Here is a 19,005-nt window from a genome sequence, read left to right as displayed (position 1 = left end):
GACACTGCAGGTTTATTTCCCATCCTCTAGTCCGTGGAGGTCTTGATGAGAACTTTGACCCCTTTTTCTCCAAACACCTCCACCTAGTTGAGCATTTGTAGGTGTTGGCCATGTGTCTTTTGGATAACCTTCAATGTAAGTAGCAATTTCTTTGGTATTAACTTGCGCTTCTCAATCGACATAAAGTGAAATGGATCATCTTGATTTAATTTGTTAAATGATATTATGAAGTAAGCGTTCAGCACACTCCTGATCCAGGTAATGGTCCACCTAATCGCATTTTTGTTCCTCATCAGGAAATGGCTAAGTAGTACCTCTGTCACCGCCATCATCCCACCTCACGGAGCTCTCAGCTGCCCAGAGTGGAACCCAGAACTCCATCACCTCTACTGCTACTATATCCCATTTTTGGCCTCTTTGTGGTATCAGCCCCCCTTGTTTCCTGTCCAGGATGAGGATGTGGCCATACACTCCATCCGAGCCGACCTCTGGAGGTGCTGCAGGATCTATAGGGAGGTGAGGTCCACTTTTCTCTGCACCAGACATCATCTAGTCCCTGCTCCCCCCTACAAACCAGGCCAAATGGTATGGTTATCTTGTAGGGATCTCCCCCTTCAAGTGGAGTCCCAAAATCTGGCTCCTCGTTTTATGGGTACCTTTGAGAATCATTAACCCAGCTTCAATGATCCCACAGTAGATTACTACCTGACTAAGTGTTGCTAACTCTCGGCCTAATCTCAAGCGTCTCGTTTTTCCCTTGGTCACAGCAGTCACTCTGACCATCTCTAGATCTGCACTACCTCCCCCTGCCCGCCCCTGCGCATTCCCACACTCCCACCGATCACTGGACGTCCACCCTTCGCTGCCCCCGTCTTCAATACATGTTAAAACTGTTGAATCTTAATGAGCTCCAACGTAAAATAAAACGCAACAATATTCCCATCGAGATTTACTCAGAGCTGCTCATTCAGTTAACACGTCTCTTTTCCGGATGTTAAATTATTGACAAGATTATGTGTCAGCATTTTTGTTTATGTTGTAGCTGATAAACACATCCATCACATATATGAAGCCAAGTAAACAAACATGTAAAAGTAACAGATCTCGCCAGCACGTCAAACACTTGAGATTTTGTTGGTGTCCTGAATGAAAATGAGTCTCCTTTTCCAAAAGCTCTCATCAGCCTTCTCCCTCCCTCTCTCTCTCTCTCTCTCTCTCTCTCTCTCTCTCTCTCTCTCTCTCTCTCTCTCTCTCTCTCTCTCTCTCTCTCTCTCTCTCTCTGCTGCATCACCGCCTTCCTCCACACTGTCTTTCAATCTACTAAAACACTTGGCTCAATTAGAGCAGAGCAGGACGGGTATGATAGAGCGTTTCACGCCCACCTCCCAGTCCCTCTCTCTCTCCCTTTGCCTTGCCAAGTTGTCCCTTCACCTTAAGCAAGAGAGAGAGAGAGAGAGAGAGAGAGAGAGAGAGAGAGAGAGAGAGAGAGAGAGAGAGAAAGAGAGAGAGAGCCCAGAAGCAGAAGAAGTATTTGCTGAGCTCCGCAAAATGTGGGGAAAAGACTGCAGACCGTCAGATCATTAGTGCTCTCCCAATTTTCACTCTCTCTCTCTTTCTCTCTTCTCCGTTTTTCTCTTACACAGTGTATTCTCTCCATTTCTCTTTCCACCTCCCCTTATCATCTCTACTGTTCGCCCCTCTCTCTCTCTCACACACACACACACACACTAGTGCGGAGCTAATGTGCTGTGTTGGTTTGTTGAGAACAGTCTGCAGCACTGTGCTCTGCTGTATAGGTTCCACTCAGGCGGCAACCTTCGATTCTGAAAAGTGAAGCCAAGCCTGAAGTGCCTAACACTTGCATTCTCTCTGCTGGCCATCAGGGGGCGACTCTTCTGGTGGCTAAAAGAAGTTTGATTGCATGGAATATGTCCCTACTTCTCACTTTATTATCTTAGTTATAAACATTTTTTTTCAATCCAGCACTTACTGTATTCATTTCTATAGGTATCTTACGAGGATTTCAAGTAATCCTCAAAAAGTGTTTCTGAATAGAATCACCTACTCAACCTTTAACTTTCAAAATGACATTAGAACGTCATAGAGTGTTACATTTCTGACAAATGGATCTCTACTCAATATTCTATCATTTCACTTTTAACATCTTTCATTGTGTAGAAATGCAATCCAATAGTATGTATTATGTAATCAGTTCCTTCTCCTCTTACACCTCTTCTTTTGTAAATGGAAATGACCGACGGCTCGGTCGTGGCTGTTTGCTGACATAAGCAGTCGCACGCTCCCATACATGAACACATGTACTCTCCTTCACGCCACTCACGGGCACACGGACCCATTTTCATAAACACAGACCTATGCAAAAAAAAAGGAAACTTACAGAGATGGACAATGCATTAGCACATGTAAACACACACACATGCACACTCAGTTAATTAAGTTAACATGCTGACTAAGGAGCTCCGGAGCTCTTTGCAGTATGAGAGTGATAGAGGAGGGGACCAATGCACACAAGGTACACACATATAGCGTACACACATGGACGGGATGAGGCAAAGTCAACCTGGACCGACCCTGTGTTTGTTTTGACTTTGCACCAATATATAGAGAGAGAGGACCTCACGCAGAACTCATTAAATACCGAGTGCTGCCCCTCGGCATCTGTATGAGATGCACAAGGCTTTAACTGACCATCCCTGCGATTATTACGTGGTCAGAGTAACTGAATAGTATCGTATACGTAGTATAAGACCCCGATCAGGTGCAGCCGTGGTTCAGAATGCGCTGTGCAAAACAGCTGATGAGTTTGTGGAGCGCAACCAGGCGATCATGTGATTAATGGGGGGATGCGTCAATGGATTCAAGCAGACATGGAGCTCTGGCTGTGTGATCGGCCTTAAAGCAGGGGAAGAGTCCACTATATCACCCAGGAGGCCGCTGTCCATGTCGTGTGTAACACGGATCCATACTAATACTAATTATAACAAGCATACTTATTTAAAGTAGGAAAAGTATTTAAAACCTCAATTATATTTTTTCCAATATTTACTTTTTCTTTACCAAACCAAAGTAGAGTTGTTCTGTAAGTAAACATCAAATCTAAGTCAACCTACATAGGAAGTTTATTTTAAAAAGTACACCAAACAATGTCAAAACTTTATGAATTATGTTTTGAGGGATATGTATTTTGTTGTGGATTATAATTGCTCTCTACGTTTCAGAAAGTTAGATGAACTGCACGTGTAACAAACCTACGACAAAAAAACAGCTTAGTTATCTTTAAATTTCATAAACATCATATCTGAAATTTATGGTACACAATTCTCGCCGTTGCATTGTGGGCATGGTGTCGTCTGGTGAATGCTATGCAAACTATATGCTCATACTTAGATTGTCAAATCTGCTCTGGTAACACCATACTCAATGACGGTCATGCAAATAAAGCAAAACTGAGACAGGGAATGAGGAGAGTGAGAGAGAGAGAGAGAGAGAGAGAGAGAGAGAGAGAGAGAGAGAGAGAGAGAGATTGGAGAAAGAGACAGTGATAAATTGGTTGGGGTGCTGACATGGCAAAATTAAAACCAGGAAAATGTGTTCTGGATAGAAGATGGGAACAGTGCACCAAGCAAAAACCACATGAAATCCACAACAAGGCAGAAAGGGAGAAGATAGAGAGCTGTTTTTTTTTTTTTTTTTTTTTTTACAATCACAGAGAGTGGTAGAGCAAGCTGTTTTAACAGACAGAGAGAGAGAGAGAGTGTTCAAGATCAAGTTATTTATTGTCATATGCACAACAGTTTCAGAAAAGCGAAATCTCAGATCTCAGGCTCCCTCCAACAACACTCATTAAATATCAAAACAAAATCGTGCATGTAAAGGATGAAAACGCAAAGAAAGAGCAAAGTGACGGGTGTTGTGGAGGTCCTCCATGAAGGGCAGATTGGTCCTGGTGACATCCCGAGTAGTTTTCACCACCGTCTGTAGAGCCTAAGGACCCAATCACACTGAGACGCGTCGCAACACTTCAAAACTGCCCCTTGGCAAAAGCGCGGCGGGTAAAAGTGCTGATGAGCCTGTGTACCTGATCCAGGTGATCAAACGTGGACTCGAGCAGACGTGGAGCTCTTCTGTTCCTCTGCTGTCGGATGAGGAAGAGAGAAACAAGACTGTGGTTGAAACCTGGCCCGTGTGGGGTCAATGTGCTTAATTGCAGATCACATGACGTGGTTAAAGGTTGAGTAGGTGATTCTATTCACAAACACTTTCTGTTATATTACTTGAAATCCTCATAACATACCGATATCCATCAATACATTAAATACTCTGACATAAAAAAAATCCCAAATGTAATCTGTGGCCGAGGTAAGACTGTAAAAACCCTGTCCAATCAAATAATTGGACGGCCTGCCTGTCTGTCAATGCTTACTTCCTGATTTTGCGCATTTCCGCTGATCTCAAGTACTCGTTTGGTGTTCTGGGGGAGCACCGGCAACCTTACTGGATCTGGATCCATCTGGATTCTGGTGTGAAGCTGTTAATAAGTAATTCTATTCTATTCTATTAACACAGTTATATACCATAATTCAAGGTCAGCTAAGTGTTAAAGTCCTCTTACTAACAGCAATGGTATTGTAGTAGTGACGTAGCAAGGCCTTGGTAGCGACCTGTCAATCACAAGGTAGTCCCGCCCTAAATCATCTCCTGCTGTATGGTCTATTTGACTCTAAATGGGACCATAATTGACTAAATGAATATTATGCTGCATTGAAGAAGACTTGAAACTGAGATGATAAACTCATGTTTACGATGTTTACTGGGATAATAAAACAAGGGAGAAGTGGGTCATTTCTTCATTTCTCATTTTCTTCCATGAACTACTTTATTTGCAACCAGAGACGTCGCCCCCTGGTGGCCAGTAGATAGAGTGCAGGTGTAAGACACATTCAGAATTGGCTTCACTTTTCCCAACCAGAGGTTTGCCGCCTGGTAACCCCAGTCGTCATAGCACCCTGGAGTCAACCAGCCCCTGTTTTCCACTTACATAAACAGATGAATGGATATATTCCTGTGCGAGAACTTGAATCAGCATAGCAGCAACAGCAGCTAAGGGGGGGGGGGGGGGGGTGTCTCTCTGCTTAGCTAGACGAACGGCGTCCTGACTCCAGCTCTGCATTTAACAAATAGACATTAGATTGATAGCCATCTCCTCATCTCACTGAGAAGGACAGGCAATAAGCCTATCCTCCTAAATGTCCAATCACTCCTTTAACAACGAGAGGTTCCATCTCACATCAGCGGCGGAGGGAAGATCAAGGGCATACGACTGCATTGTTGCTACAGAAAGGGAGAGAGTCTGTACCTGGGTGTCTCTTATGCCCTCTCTATCACACACACACACACACACACACACACATGCACACTGTGCGGTGCAGTTTCTGCATCTGTTCTTGGATCTGTTTTACTGCAGTGTGGAGCACGGGGACATCTAAGGGCCAAAAGAGGGAACTGCAGGAGCCCAAAAACACTGCAGTGTCCCTCCCCCCTCCTCCCAGCTCTATCCCTCTCCCCCTCCTACTGTCCGTGTGCCCCCTCTGACCTCCTCGTTTCCTTCCTGCTCCCCCCTTCGCACTTTGCCTCCTCTGCTCCCGTCCTCGTTTCCTAAAACGGCAATGAAAGATGGCAGTTCAGGATGTGACCCTAATTTATCATGTAAAGAGGAGAGGAGAGAGGAAATTACACAATAAAAGAAGAGGTTATTGTCATTTTTTTTTTTTTTTTCAGTTGGTGAATGGAGCTACTTTTAAAGGTTTTAAGGGGAAACTGCAGCGGTTGAGCTTAAAGTTGATTTAATTCCAACAGAAAAACCGTATGACATGAGAGAAAAACATGAAATGTTTGGAGAGACATGGTGAAAATATTGTCCTTCCAGTGTCAGCATTCCAAAGACTTGCTGTCGCTTCACCTTTCGGCTTGTACACTCTGCCAAAATAAGCAACCTGAGGTAGTCATCTCAGGTCTAACCTTCTCAGTGGATGGCTCTTCATGTAAAATCAGCAGCACTAAGTCGACCCGGTCGTTTAAGTGGGGAGCTGGGCCGTGATTAATTCTTTTTTCTTTTTTTTTGTACATTGCGTCTCTGCTGATGGTGGAGATACAACGGGAGCATCTGCTCTGAGGGATTTCCTCTTTGTCACATCCTCCGTCAAAGAGCGGTGACAAACGCTCACAGACTTTACTTAGAGGTCATTTTCAGTTGAGAGAGATCAGAGCATGTAGAGAACGGTTCAGAAGGGCAATGTGCAAGCTTTTATAGGTTAGCTCCTCCCTCATCATACCAACAAAGTCTTCCCTCCTCATGTTATGTGAAGTATCAGTGGTTCTCACACTATATGCTTATAGAATGCAAAAAATATGTGTAACATTTTGACGTTACTTAAGTGTAAGAAAGCTAAAACAGCCTGTCAAATTGACCCAAAGGAACACAAAAACATATCATCACGTTAATTTTATGTTTATCAATTTGTCCGCATTCAAGTGGGAAGAGTCACTGAATATCAAGCCAAAAAAAATTATGTTAACCCTCTTTTTTTCGTTCAGTTTATTTCCTGCCATTTTGTAGTTTGTCTTGTTGACGTCCTTATTTTGTAGTTTCCGTATCTGGGGTTTGGTTTCTTTGATTTCCTGTTTTATTGAGGTACTTCCTGTTCCTTGTGCTAACCTCTCATTTCTGGTGTCTTCACTCCCCCGATCTCTTGTGTTGATTACCTGTCTGCCCTCATGCATCTCACTTGTGCCTCGCTTTCTCCCTGCCTCCTGCTGTAATGCATTAAAGTAATGCATTGCTTTTGTAACGCGTTACTCACCAACACTGTGAGGACCCGCCCATCCACATAAATGACTGTCAATCATTTACATTTACATTTAGGTCATTTAGCAGACACTTTTGTCCAAAGCGACTTACAATAAGTACATTTGTCAAAAGAAGGAAACAAAGAAACCACAACGTATCATTGCTGATAAAGTAAGAGCTAAAAATAGAACAAGTGTTAGGTCCTCATCTGAGTAAACTAGTACTTCAAGAGCAACAGTGCTACGATCAGAGTGCTATAGGTAAGGTTTTTTTTTTTTCTTTTTTTTGGGGGGGGGGGGGGGGGGGGTGTTAGTGGGTCATGCTATGTAGAGTCGAGGTGAAGTCTGAACAGGTGAGTCTTGAGCCTTTTTCGGAAAATGGCAAATGACTCTGCTGTCCTGACATTAGTCGGGAGTTCGTTCCACCACTGAGGCGCCAGAACAGAGAAGAGTCTGGACTTTGCTGAGCGACATTTGTTTGATTTCAGCGATGGTGGTACCAGCCGGCCAGCTGAAGTAGAGGAGCGAAGTGCTCGCTTCGGGGCATGAGGTTTGACCAGTGCTTGAAGGTAGACGGGTGCTGTTCCATTGATGGCCCTGAAGGCCAGTGTCATCGTCTTGAATTGGATGCATGCTGCAACAGGGAGCCAGTGGAGGTCACGGAGGAGGGGGGTCACATGGGAGAATTTGGGTAGATTGAAGATAAGGCGTGCTGCAGCGTTCTGGATACGCTGCAATGGTTTAATCGCAGAGGCCGGGAGTCCGGCCAGGAGAGAGTTGCAGTAGTCAAGGCGGGAGATGACCAGTGCTTGGACCAAGAGTTGCGTTGCATCCTTTGTGAGGAAGGTCCGAAACCTGCGGATATTGTAGAGGGCAAATCTGCAGGATTGGGCCACAGCAGTGATGTTGGGGGTGCAGGATAGTTGGTCATCGAGGATTACACCCAGGTTCCTCGCAGTTGACAACGGCAATACTGTGATGCCCTCGACAGTGACCGACAGGTCCATGCGAGGGCAATCTTTCCCTGGGATGAAGAGGAGTTCGGTTTTATTCAGGTTAAGCTTGAGGTGATGTGCAGTTGTCCAGACAGAGATGTCAGCCAGACAGTCCGAGATGCGAGTTGCAATGTGAGTGTCAGAGGACGGGGGAAAAGAGAGGAACAGCTGGGTGTCATCTGCGTAACAATGGTAAGAGAATCCATGCGATGTGATAACAGAACCTAGTGATCTGGTGTATAGTGAGAACAGAAGCGGTCCTAATACTGAGCCTTGAGGCACACCCGTGTCCAGAGAACAGGGTTTTGACATAGAGCCATTCCATGTGACCTGAAAGGTTCGATTAGTCAGGTATGATGTAAACCAGGTGCGAGCAGAGTCAGTTATGCCAAGTTCAGCCAGAGTGGAGAGGAGGATTTGGTGGTTGACTGTGTCGAATGCAGCAGATAGGTCGAGGAGAATGACAATCATGATGTCACGACCCCTTTTCATAGCATCACATAACTAATTAATGCCAAACATGTCAGAGAAATTAACACTTGAACGCATCACTCAGATAAGAAGCCCAAAAAGGGGAAAATGTGTTTGACATGACCCCTGCTGACCTTTATTGTAGTTACCACCAGGGAGAGACCAAGATGTTTTGGCTTCACTTTTAGGGAGCTATCACGTCGTCCATTTTTATAGGTCGTCAGCGGGATCGAGGCCAATCAGTGACTATAAGTGACAAGTCAGGAGCTCTACTTTGAATCTGTATCACTTTTTTCTCCAGGAGAGGTTTATTTATATGAAAGGAGTGTGGTAGTTTTATATTTTTATTTATTTATTATTATTATTATTATTATTATTATTATTATTATTATTATTATTATTATTATTATTATTATTAACCATTCTTCCTGTACTTCCTGCTATTCAACCCTAGCCATCTGATGGGCTCAGTGTCTGCATCCGTCATCTCTGGGGAGGAGCAGTTTGAGGACTACGGTGAGGGGGAGGATGTGGATTTTACTCCCAGCAGCCCTTGCCCTGAAGATGACTCCCGAACAAATGGCTTCTCAGACCTGGGATCCTCCCTTCCCTCCAGGTTGGTGGTCCAGCTAGAAGCACACACCCTGACTTGCATACTCTCATGTCTTAAAGCGTAAGATGGAACGGGAGCGTGACTTTTTGTTTTCCTAGAAGGCCTGTTTTTGGCAGACTTTGTGACTGTTCCTGTTCTATACTCCATTCTGATTGATGTTTTGATCTTTTCACTCTGGAAAATGTTATGAATCTCCTTAGAGAGCATCCTTAAAAAAGCCAGATACTTCTGTTATTACACTTCCATGTAGTTACTTGCATAGCGCATTCATTTTGACAGGGTAGCGTCTCAAATTAAACATGGCTGTCGTGCACTTCCCATAAAAATGATCATACAGATCTGTGCTGTTGCTACTGGTTATATGGTCCAAACAGAAATTGCAGTGAAAGATCTTCCTAGATTGTATCGCCCTGCCACGCTGTGTTAACACATTTGATATTGCAGTCAACATATAGACGGGTTCTTTGTATTTGCAGTGGTGGACAGACTCCTCAGAAGATGCGGCAGCTGTATAACAGTGAGCTGCTGGACATCTACTGTTCTCAGTGCTGCAAGAAAGTCAATCTTCTCAATGACCTGGAGGCTCGACATCGAAACCTCAAGGCCAACAGGTAAAACGCAAAGTCCATGAAGACCGGAGCATAAACACAGAGGCTGAATGGGAGCAAGCCATGGTGGGTGGGAGATGGCTGGGGGGGGTATAAACCCAGACTGCCTCAGCACCACCTGATCCAACGATGCTCACAGACACAAAACATTCACCCAAATCCCACCCTCCTATTCCTTCTTGGCACCAGACCCTGCAAACCACAGCAAAGAGTGAGGATGAACTGTTGCTATAGCTACCGCATCCAAATCAGACAGGGTGGCTGGTTGCTAGATTTTGTGTCTCTGTGAGTCGTAGCAGAATCATGGTTAAAATGACATCTGTACTTCCTCCCACAGGTGACGGAGCGGTGGGAGTCGCTGGTGGAACCAAGGCTGGTCATTTAAATGGGACCAAACTGGGACATCACTCCACAGTTTGGAGAGATGAATTTCCTCAAATGAACTTGATATCAGGATCTTCAGTTTGTCCTCGGCTCCGAAGTGAAGTTGAGGAGTCACGTCTGCTCGTTGCATATGACAGCTAAGAGATATGATTATGTTCTCTTCTCTGGACTCAGTACTTGAATAAGTCATCACCTTACACAGAGGAGCTACTGGAACTATTGACAAATGTTACAAATAATTGTTGTAATTGTTTTTTAGTTTTTTAAATATGTATCTAGAAAGTGATGGCTTCCAGAACTGGAACATAATGGTTTGATGTTTTGTATAGTGCTGTGACTGTGATATCAGTCCTGTATGAACAGTTTTTTCTAATAAAACATTTAAGGTACATGTGTAATGTATTATTCTAATATTATATTGAATTAATATGTCAATGAGATCGTAAATTACTTCAGTAAAAGACTACATTAAATTTATGAAATATGAAAGTCACTTGCTGTGTCCCAACTTTGCCATTTAATGCTAGCAGTCAACATGAAATCATACTGTAACTTAATAATGTTGGTAATGTCATTTTTAAAAAATCTGTTTATTTACATTTTTTGCAGCTGGATTACTACCTCCATCTCTTTTACTGCATTGTGAGAAAAAAGTACATCAATAGCAACCTCAGAAATCAAGCACTTTTTAGTATACATACTTAGAATACATACTTGTTTACTCTGACATACTGCATACTCCTTGCTAAACTTACAAAGCATAATTATGAAGTAGTACCTAATCATTTTTGATTTAAAGCAAAACAATGTAGGCATTTGCAGGATAATGTTTCAGTTGTTTAACTGTGTTTTTTAAAAAGTAAATCAAAACAAGAGAAAACCACAGAGTGATGTCACACGACGCCAGAGCTAAACGCTGCATTAGCAGTGTTGAACTTTCAGTCTGCAGAAGTATGTGATGGACACTCAGCTACAGCTCGGTGTGTTCAGTGGACTTCTGTTGGATGTTCCTTTCCCCATCCTCGCCTTTAAGTTCTCTCACTGGGAGAGGACCCCTTCATGGACTGTGGGAATATTTCAGTAGTGTATTAATGCTGGAGTGATTTTAGGGGTTTAATTATCATCCAGGGTGGGGGAGTGTTGTCGGCCTTATGGGTAACCTGCGTACCGGTATGTGAGGTGAGGTATGATGGGAAGCGTAGTCTCCGTGGATGTGTGTGGATGTGAGAAGCCGCTGCTCCCTCGCTGCAGCCGGTGAAGTTGATGTACAAATGAGTGTTGTTAGCCAGCAGAAGTGTATTAGATGAGCTCAAGATTACAGCCTCACAAGACTGCAGCGTTTGACGCCTCAATGAAAGCCTCTGGTTGGACGGTGAAGGATCTCTCCTGTCATTCTTCTGGTCGTGTCACCCGGACACTAGAAATGTGGGTCACCAGCTAAACGCATCCACAGCGTGCTCCCAACTAGGGTTCAGGGCCGATAAGCTGGAAAGGTAACACACCGTGACAACAGTGTTTACAGAGGCTTCTGGTTGGACTTATAGCAACACATGGCGACCACAAGGTGGAGCTGTTTCAGTGCTATCTGAAGTTATCTGAGGGCTTTATGATGTCTGTAGGATGTATACATTCTAAGGTTGTTTCTATATAGAAGTGACTCAAAGTGGTCCAAGACTGATTCCATGATGATGTGATGTGAAACTATTTGAATTTGAAAACTGCAGCAAAGTGACTGAGAACAATGATTTCACACGTTTGAGTCCACTCCATGATTTCAGCTTCTATCATTTCTTTCATCCAACATTAAAGACAGAGACCAATCGTAAACGTAGACAGACTTTTGACTTTTTATTGGAGGAACTGTTTTGGTGGTCTGATGATGTACTGCAGACGCTGGAGATGTCTTTCAGCTGACACTTCCCAGAATGCTCTCTGCCGACTGGTCAGCTGTTTGCTCTCAGCTGGAACAAACAAACAAACATGACAAAGGTGAACATGTGCTACAATGTGACGTGACGTAGCATGAGTGTTCTTAAACAACGTTAACAAGCGAGGCAAAGGTTAGAGGAAATGTTTCCATGAACTAAGACACGACCAGCAGTTTGTCCCGTACCTGTTTACCAGCGTGGTGCAGACGGCTGCAGCTCTCATAAGCAGAAGTCTGGACACGTCTCTGGAGGAGAGCATCTTCTCTGGAGCTAAGACGCTCTGCTGCTTTGCTGCTGGTGAGGAGACAGACAGACTTCATAGACCTGGACCTGATGGACCTGAAGAGAAAGGACAAGAAGAACAGAAAACACTTAGAGCAGCAGTGGGGAGCAACGCTAGAATATTCTGAAGGAAACTTACAGTATCTAGAGAGACATTTTAAAGACGTGTGCTCACAGAAAGTCACTGCAACATAATCAAGTTCAAATACTTTGATGCCTCGCTGTGCTCGTCCAGGTTCTCTGTGGACACGTCGCTTCCCTCATCTTCATCTCTGGGCGCTTGCTCATCTTTCTCATCCTTTGGCTTCTTTATGAATAAAAAAACACATTTCATTGATTTATTAAATTGACTTCAAAAAACAGAAAACAAAGGTAAAGGTATTAGATCAAGCATAATAATAATAATAATAATAATAATAATAATAATAATAATAATAATAATAATAGCAGCACAATACAGTTACAATTCGGAGAGGACATCACAGGACAGGACAGGACATCACAGGACAGGGCAAGACATCACAAGACAGGACAGGACATCACACGACAGGGCAAGACATCACAAGACAGGACAGGACATCACACGACAGGGCAGGACATCACAAGACAGGACAGGACATCACAGGGCAGGACATCACACGACAGGGCAGGACATCACAAGACAGGACAGGACATCTCACGACAGGGCAGGACATCACGGAACACAACAGGACATCACGGGACAGAAAAGGACGGGACATTACAGGACAGGATGGGACAGAACAGGACATCATGGGATAGAACAGGACGGGACATTACAGGACAGGACAGGACGGGACATTACAGGACAGAACATCACAACAGAGACAGGACATCACAGGGCAGGACATCACAAGACAGGACAGGACATCTCACGACAGGGCAGGACATCACGGAACACAACAGGACATCACGGGACAGAAAAGGACGGGACATTACAGGACAGGATGGGACAGAACAGGACATCATGGGATAGAACAGGACGGGACATTACAGGACAGAACATCACAACAGAGACAGCACATGAGAGGACAGGATGGGACATTACAGGAAAGGGCGGGGCATTACAGGACGGGGCAGGACATCACAAGAAACCGAAACACCGAAACAAAACACTACACCACTACACCGAAACAAACACTACAACACTACACCGAAACAAACACTACACCACTACACCGAAACAAACACTACACCACTACACCAAAACAAACACTACAACACTACACCGAAACAAACACTACACCACTACACCGAAACAAACACTACACCACTACACCGAAACAAAACACTACACCACTACACCGAAACAAACACTACAACACTACACCGAAACAAACACTACACCACTACACCGAAACAAACACTACACCGAAACAAAACACTACACCGAAACAAACACTACACCACTACACCGAAACAAACACTACACCACTACACCGAAACAAACACTACAACACTACACCGAAACAAAACACTACACCACTACACCGAAACAAACACTACAACACTACACAGAAACAAACACTACACCACTACACCGAAACAATCACTGCAACACTACACAGAAACAAACACTACATCCTAGCATTTTAAACCATAAAAGACTAGATTGTTAAAAAACACTTAATCAGCACTTCTTTGGAGGGCTGCCTCCCAGATGTCCAGCAGCTCTCTTACGCCCCCCACCGCTACGCTATCGGTTCCTCTCTCGCAAAATGGCCCGGACGTTCTGAACCCACTGCTGCTCCGGGGACGTTGAGTACAGCCTAAATGTTTCTAGACTTCCCGTGTGTGAGGTGGAGGCAACAGGTGACGAGCTAGGTCCTGCGGCTGTCCCAGGGGAACAAGCTCTAAGTGTGATCTTGGTCTTAGGATCACATGCCACAGGAGTCAAGGGGTCCTCTTGTGGCGGGGGGGAGAACTCAGGGGAGAGTTCAGGGAAGAACCTGAGGCGGGAGAACTCGGGGGAGAGTTCAGGGAAGAACCTCAGAGGGGAGGTCGGGGAAGAACAAGGGGGGGTGCTGGGGGAGGAGCTTGAAGAAGAAGAAGAGGGGTTGCTGGGGAAGGAGCTTGAGGAAGAAGAAGAAGAGGGGCTGCTGGGGTAGTACACTGAGCCAGAAGAGAGGTTGCCGGGGGAGACCGAGTGAGAAGGGGAAAAGCTGGGGGAGGAAGTTGAGGATGAGGGAGAGGAGGTGCTGGGGGGCAGGGGGGCGGGCGTAGGGGGGGGTTCAGGGAAGCTTGGAGAGGAAGAGGAGTGAGAGACGAGGGGAGGAGGGGATCCTGTGGACAAAGGTTTGGGTGGGGAAAACCTGGGTGAAGAGCTCCCGAAGGAGCTGGTGGAGGAGGCAGGAGGCGGTGTTCTCCTCAGAATCACCCTGGAGTCTGGCAGGAGGACGGACGTCCAGGAGAAGCGCCCAACGGTCTAAGGACAGTAACAAACCCAACCTTTAAGCTTTTATTGCATTTAAAAATGAAAATCATAACATCATCATGAAAATGAAAAACCATGTGAATCTGCTGGATGAGCTGATTCCAGCCACACTTTGTTTGGATCATTGGGCTCAACAGGTTGTACATCTTTGTGACCCTATCATATAAAAATAATGTCTAATTATGTTTGACATTTGAGTTAGGGTTCATATTGTTGATGATTCAACGGAGGAGAAAATGCATAAATATCCCGATATAGCCTGGAAGTCATGGATTTCTATTTATGTTTTCAGCTGGAAAATCAAAAAATGAGGGTTTGAATGAAATTATTAATAATCAGAGCAGCTGGACACGGTGGACAGTTATTCGGGTGTTATACACTTCAGGTTGGGCAAAAGTCTGTCAGCTGAAATACTTCTCAGTTTGTCGTCGGTCGATGTCAGCTGTGCGTCATCACGCAGTGAAACTTTCATCCAAAATGGCCACAGCGACCTTCTGACCCCACAACTCATCATCATAACATCCGAACATGAATCTCTATGCGCACAAGACAAGAGTAAGACGCTGAAACAAAAATCAATAACTCCACTGTTATACAGTACAGAGACTAGAGATGTTCTGATACCATTTTTCCCTCCCGATACTGATTCTGATACACGTGCTGTGGGTATCTGTAATATTGTAATATTGTAAAATAAAAAAGGCATTTAAATTTTAAATAGAACAGTATAAAACATGACTAAATCCATATAGACAGACAGACGGGGGTTGGTCATCCAGGACAATAAAATGTTGTCAGTTATCTTTGTTGCTTTTTGGCTGTCTTTGGGGAATTTATCTCGTCGCTGGAAGGCCGTTTCTAGACTTTGCTGCTGCGGTACGTCCTTCTTTTCCTCTTAGCTTTGGTAAATTTGTTGTGCTCTTTAGCGTAACGCGTCTTCAAATGTCTGATTAAGTTGCTGGTGTTGAAATTTGCAACACACGTGCCACCCCTCGAAATTGAGTCTTTGCATGTGTTGCATGTCGCCGTCGTACTGGTGGGAACATCCACTGTGAAGTACTGCCAAACCACCGACATGATGCGCTAACATTAACTCCACTGTTATACAGTAGAGACTTCAAAATCACTACACACGTCAAGGGTCTCCTCATGATCAAACTACAACAGCTGGTTTTAATAAATGTGCCTTTTTATAATTTTGGTGATTTTTAATGGTATTAATCATTAATATCTTTCTATATTAATCATAACTCCACTGTTACACAGAAACTTCAAAATCACTACACACATTTTTAATAACAGTGGAGTTATTGATTAATATAGTAATGATTTTAATCCAAATTAAAAAATCCCCAAAATTATAAAAAGGCACATATTTCCAAAACAGCTGTTGATGTATGACCATGAGGAGACCCTTGATGTGTGTAGTGATGTTGGAGTCTCTGTAATGTATAACAGTGGAGTTATTGATTTTGTTTTCAGCGTCTTGCTCTTGTCTTGTGCGCATATATGATCAATTATCTCCGTCCAGCTCGGAGGAGGCTTATTTTTGTAAAAAAGTGGGGGTTTTGGTCCTTGACCTGATCCGAAATGACTACTGGCCTGCCACTTCTCACTATTCAACCGTGTATGCGACAGATGTCCTTTTTTCTTTTTGAAGATCTGAAGATGGCAGCACCAGGGATGTCTAGCCAAGCATTTCTTAGAATGCTGGATCAACGCACTGTTCGCTTTGGCCGTGTAAGTATTCATGGTAAGTTATGGTTGTTTTAAATTTAGACTCTTTATAAACAACCATACACTCATGTTGTCAGACATGCAGTTTCCACTGAAACATTTCTGAAAAAACAGGTAATTCTGAAGACCTCAAATTCAACTCCATTGGCTACAGACTCTGACATCTTCTCCCCAATATCATTTCCTGATCCCAGAAGTGTTCCCTTGGATCCATGGGGCTAATATTGCACAGGCTTACTTCTAAACTATATGGAAGCTGTTTTAGGCTTCTTTGCGTATAGATTTAGACTGAATGTCACACAATATCCTGTATGTATAATGGACAAGTCCCCCAAATACACCAGTGTATAGTGTACGAGTGTTTACATTTTATTTATTTCCTTTGATATGTATTCTAAGGAGTGGTTACGAAATAAGTACAAATATCCCGAAATGTATCCAAAAGCCTTTTACTTCAGTGTAGTATATTCTTTAATTTGACCTGTTTTACTGTTGTCTTTTGTTCTCTTTTACTGAACTCATTTGAAACAGAGCGGAAACATCACAGCAGACAGCTTGGAGTGGGAGGCTGTTCGATTCGAAGTGGACAAATTATGCCATAAAGACTACGTTGACTGCCCAGCGTGCAGCCCAGACATGCTTGCAGTATCTGTTGATGGAAACCACAAGCACTACAGATTCAAGAGTGCAGCAAGGTACGTACAAAATCCGGTGTGTGTGACGGTTCATTACTTTGAAATAAACTGCTGTGAATTGAAAATCATATGAATATTTAAGGTTAATATGTATATCTTTTATGTAGATCGGAGGAACAAGCCGTCTTTGATGGCGTGTTCATCTTGAATGATGATGACGTCGCAAGATTCGTGGACTATATCCATACCTCAACCACTCATGTAAACTTGCACAACTTCACTATTTTAGCTATAAAACACCACGTCCTACAGAGGACTTTGTTTGGACAAGTTTGGACTGTAAACCATCTTCCATGTTTTAGGTCTCTGGAAGAGGTGTCTGTGGAGGGCAGTGGTCAGCGGCACGCGAAACATCTAAGAAGTCCTCAGGCCTGGAACTCGCTGTATGTCATCATGGTGTTCTCCTTCGTGCCCTCAATATGTTCAGGGGTGAGATTTTTGCCTCCCCCCTGTACCTCCAAAGCAAATGGCCTGTAAAGCCCAAGTTATGCTTCCGCGTTGACACAACGCAAGGGGGCTTAAGCCAGTGACATTTTTCGCTATGGATGTGGCATGCAAGCACTGGCCATACCTCCGAAGAGTGACAGAGAAATGCCCTGAGCTTCAGGATCTCCTCACCATGAGGCCATTTCTTTCTGTTTTTCATGCCAAAGCTCACGATTTCAAATGTGAGGTAAGAAAAAATGATTGTCCATGAGATTTTCTTTCCCTGAAAACCTGCATAAGATTGTTGCCACTTAGGTTTTGTTTTTTCTTTTCTTTTTTAAAGGTAAAATGGAGTGGAGCGTACCAGGAGGGGGCTGGTTCGACTCTTGGGGAAGAGGTGGAGCAGTGTAACGCCTTCCTCTCGAGGACTACTGTTACCACAAAGCACATGTCAAAAGCAGGTACGGTACATTTTGATCCTGATGACAATGGTGAGCCGCTTTGAGCTCATGTGTATATGCTGGCTCTGAAAATATAAAGCTCTGAATATTCAACACAAATTGATGGATTGATTACAATACCATCCTCCTATTTTATTAGAAGTGAAGATAATAAGGAGGGGCAGTGTGATCAAAAACATGTACTGTACTGTTGTTGGTTGGGCATACAGTACCATACCATACTCGCCTGCTGTTCCACGTCAGAGTACCATTCACCTACTGTCCTGCCATACTAGTGCTCTATGCCATTTGCCTACTGTCCTGCACCACTGTTTAATGCTACTTTACTATCCTATTAACCCAGGGGTGTCAGACTCATATTAGGCAGTGGGCCTGATTTGTTAGAATGAAACCTTGTGGGGGCCGTCATGGTCCTGGTCATTGTAATTTTTCTGTGTGGGTAACAGGTTGTTGTTTGATGATATCCTCCTTTACTATACCCAGGTATAAGCAAACAAGTACAGATCACGTACTGCTGTCGTATACTGGTCTTCCCATGTCAGTTTTCTCGGCATCTTCCTTCCTGAGGATAGTTTGTAGTGCTAATCATAGATATGTTGCTTATTACACATTATTGAAGACAACTGGATGTGAATATCTTTTTTTTTTTGGCTCTAATTTTCCCTTCCTACCCAAAACATCTGGGGGGGCCACATGAAACCTGCTGGCGGGCCGGATCTGGCCCCCGGGCCTTATGTTTGACACCCCTGTATTAACCCTTTCATGGGACAATAATCAAATGGCACATGACTGCAGTTTAGTCTGGGCAGTTTCTTCTCCTACTGCTACTGGAAAGATGTTGACAATCTCATATTTTTTATTTTTGCAGGATAAAATAGAATATAATGTGTAACCAGTTTGTATGTGGTTTTCTTATAGTAAAGGTACTTTACAATCCTTATCAACAATAGTCAAAGTTGTAGGCATTTCCCTCATTGCCATTTGTGTTTGATGGCCACAATAGCCCTGCAATGCCAGTTGCATAACCTGGAGGCCATGAAAACGGAAATGGACATCACAGACAATCAACTGGAGAGCTGGATCATT

The 19,005-nt window shown here is 43.8% G+C and overlaps 1 protein-coding gene across 1 annotated transcript in view; it reads left to right on the top strand.

Moving 5' to 3' along the window:
- LOC311031386 (rab11 family-interacting protein 4A-like) overlaps window positions 1-9,585 on the top strand; it is a 9,589-nt gene extending 4 nt beyond the window's left edge. Inside the window, exons 1-4 of the mRNA XM_084037690.1 lie at window positions 1-135; window positions 297-516; window positions 8,788-8,949; window positions 9,423-9,585. The exon at window positions 1-135 is cut by the window's left edge and continues 4 nt beyond it. Coding sequence (XP_083893816.1) covers window positions 452-516; window positions 8,788-8,949; window positions 9,423-9,561 — 366 coding nt within the window. The 5' untranslated portion in view covers window positions 1-135; window positions 297-451 and the 3' untranslated portion in view covers window positions 9,562-9,585. The remainder of the gene's footprint in view (window positions 136-296; window positions 517-8,787; window positions 8,950-9,422) is intronic.
- Window positions 9,586-19,005: the final 9,420 nt, after the last annotated feature.

Source organism: Eutrigla gurnardus, assembly GCF_963514095.1.
Source record: "Eutrigla gurnardus genome assembly, chromosome: 20".
NCBI classification, from domain to species: Eukaryota; Metazoa; Chordata; class Actinopteri; order Perciformes; family Triglidae; genus Eutrigla; species Eutrigla gurnardus.
The sequence above is the reverse complement of the archived record's forward strand: the minus strand, read 5'-3'. Positions and strand labels throughout refer to the sequence as shown.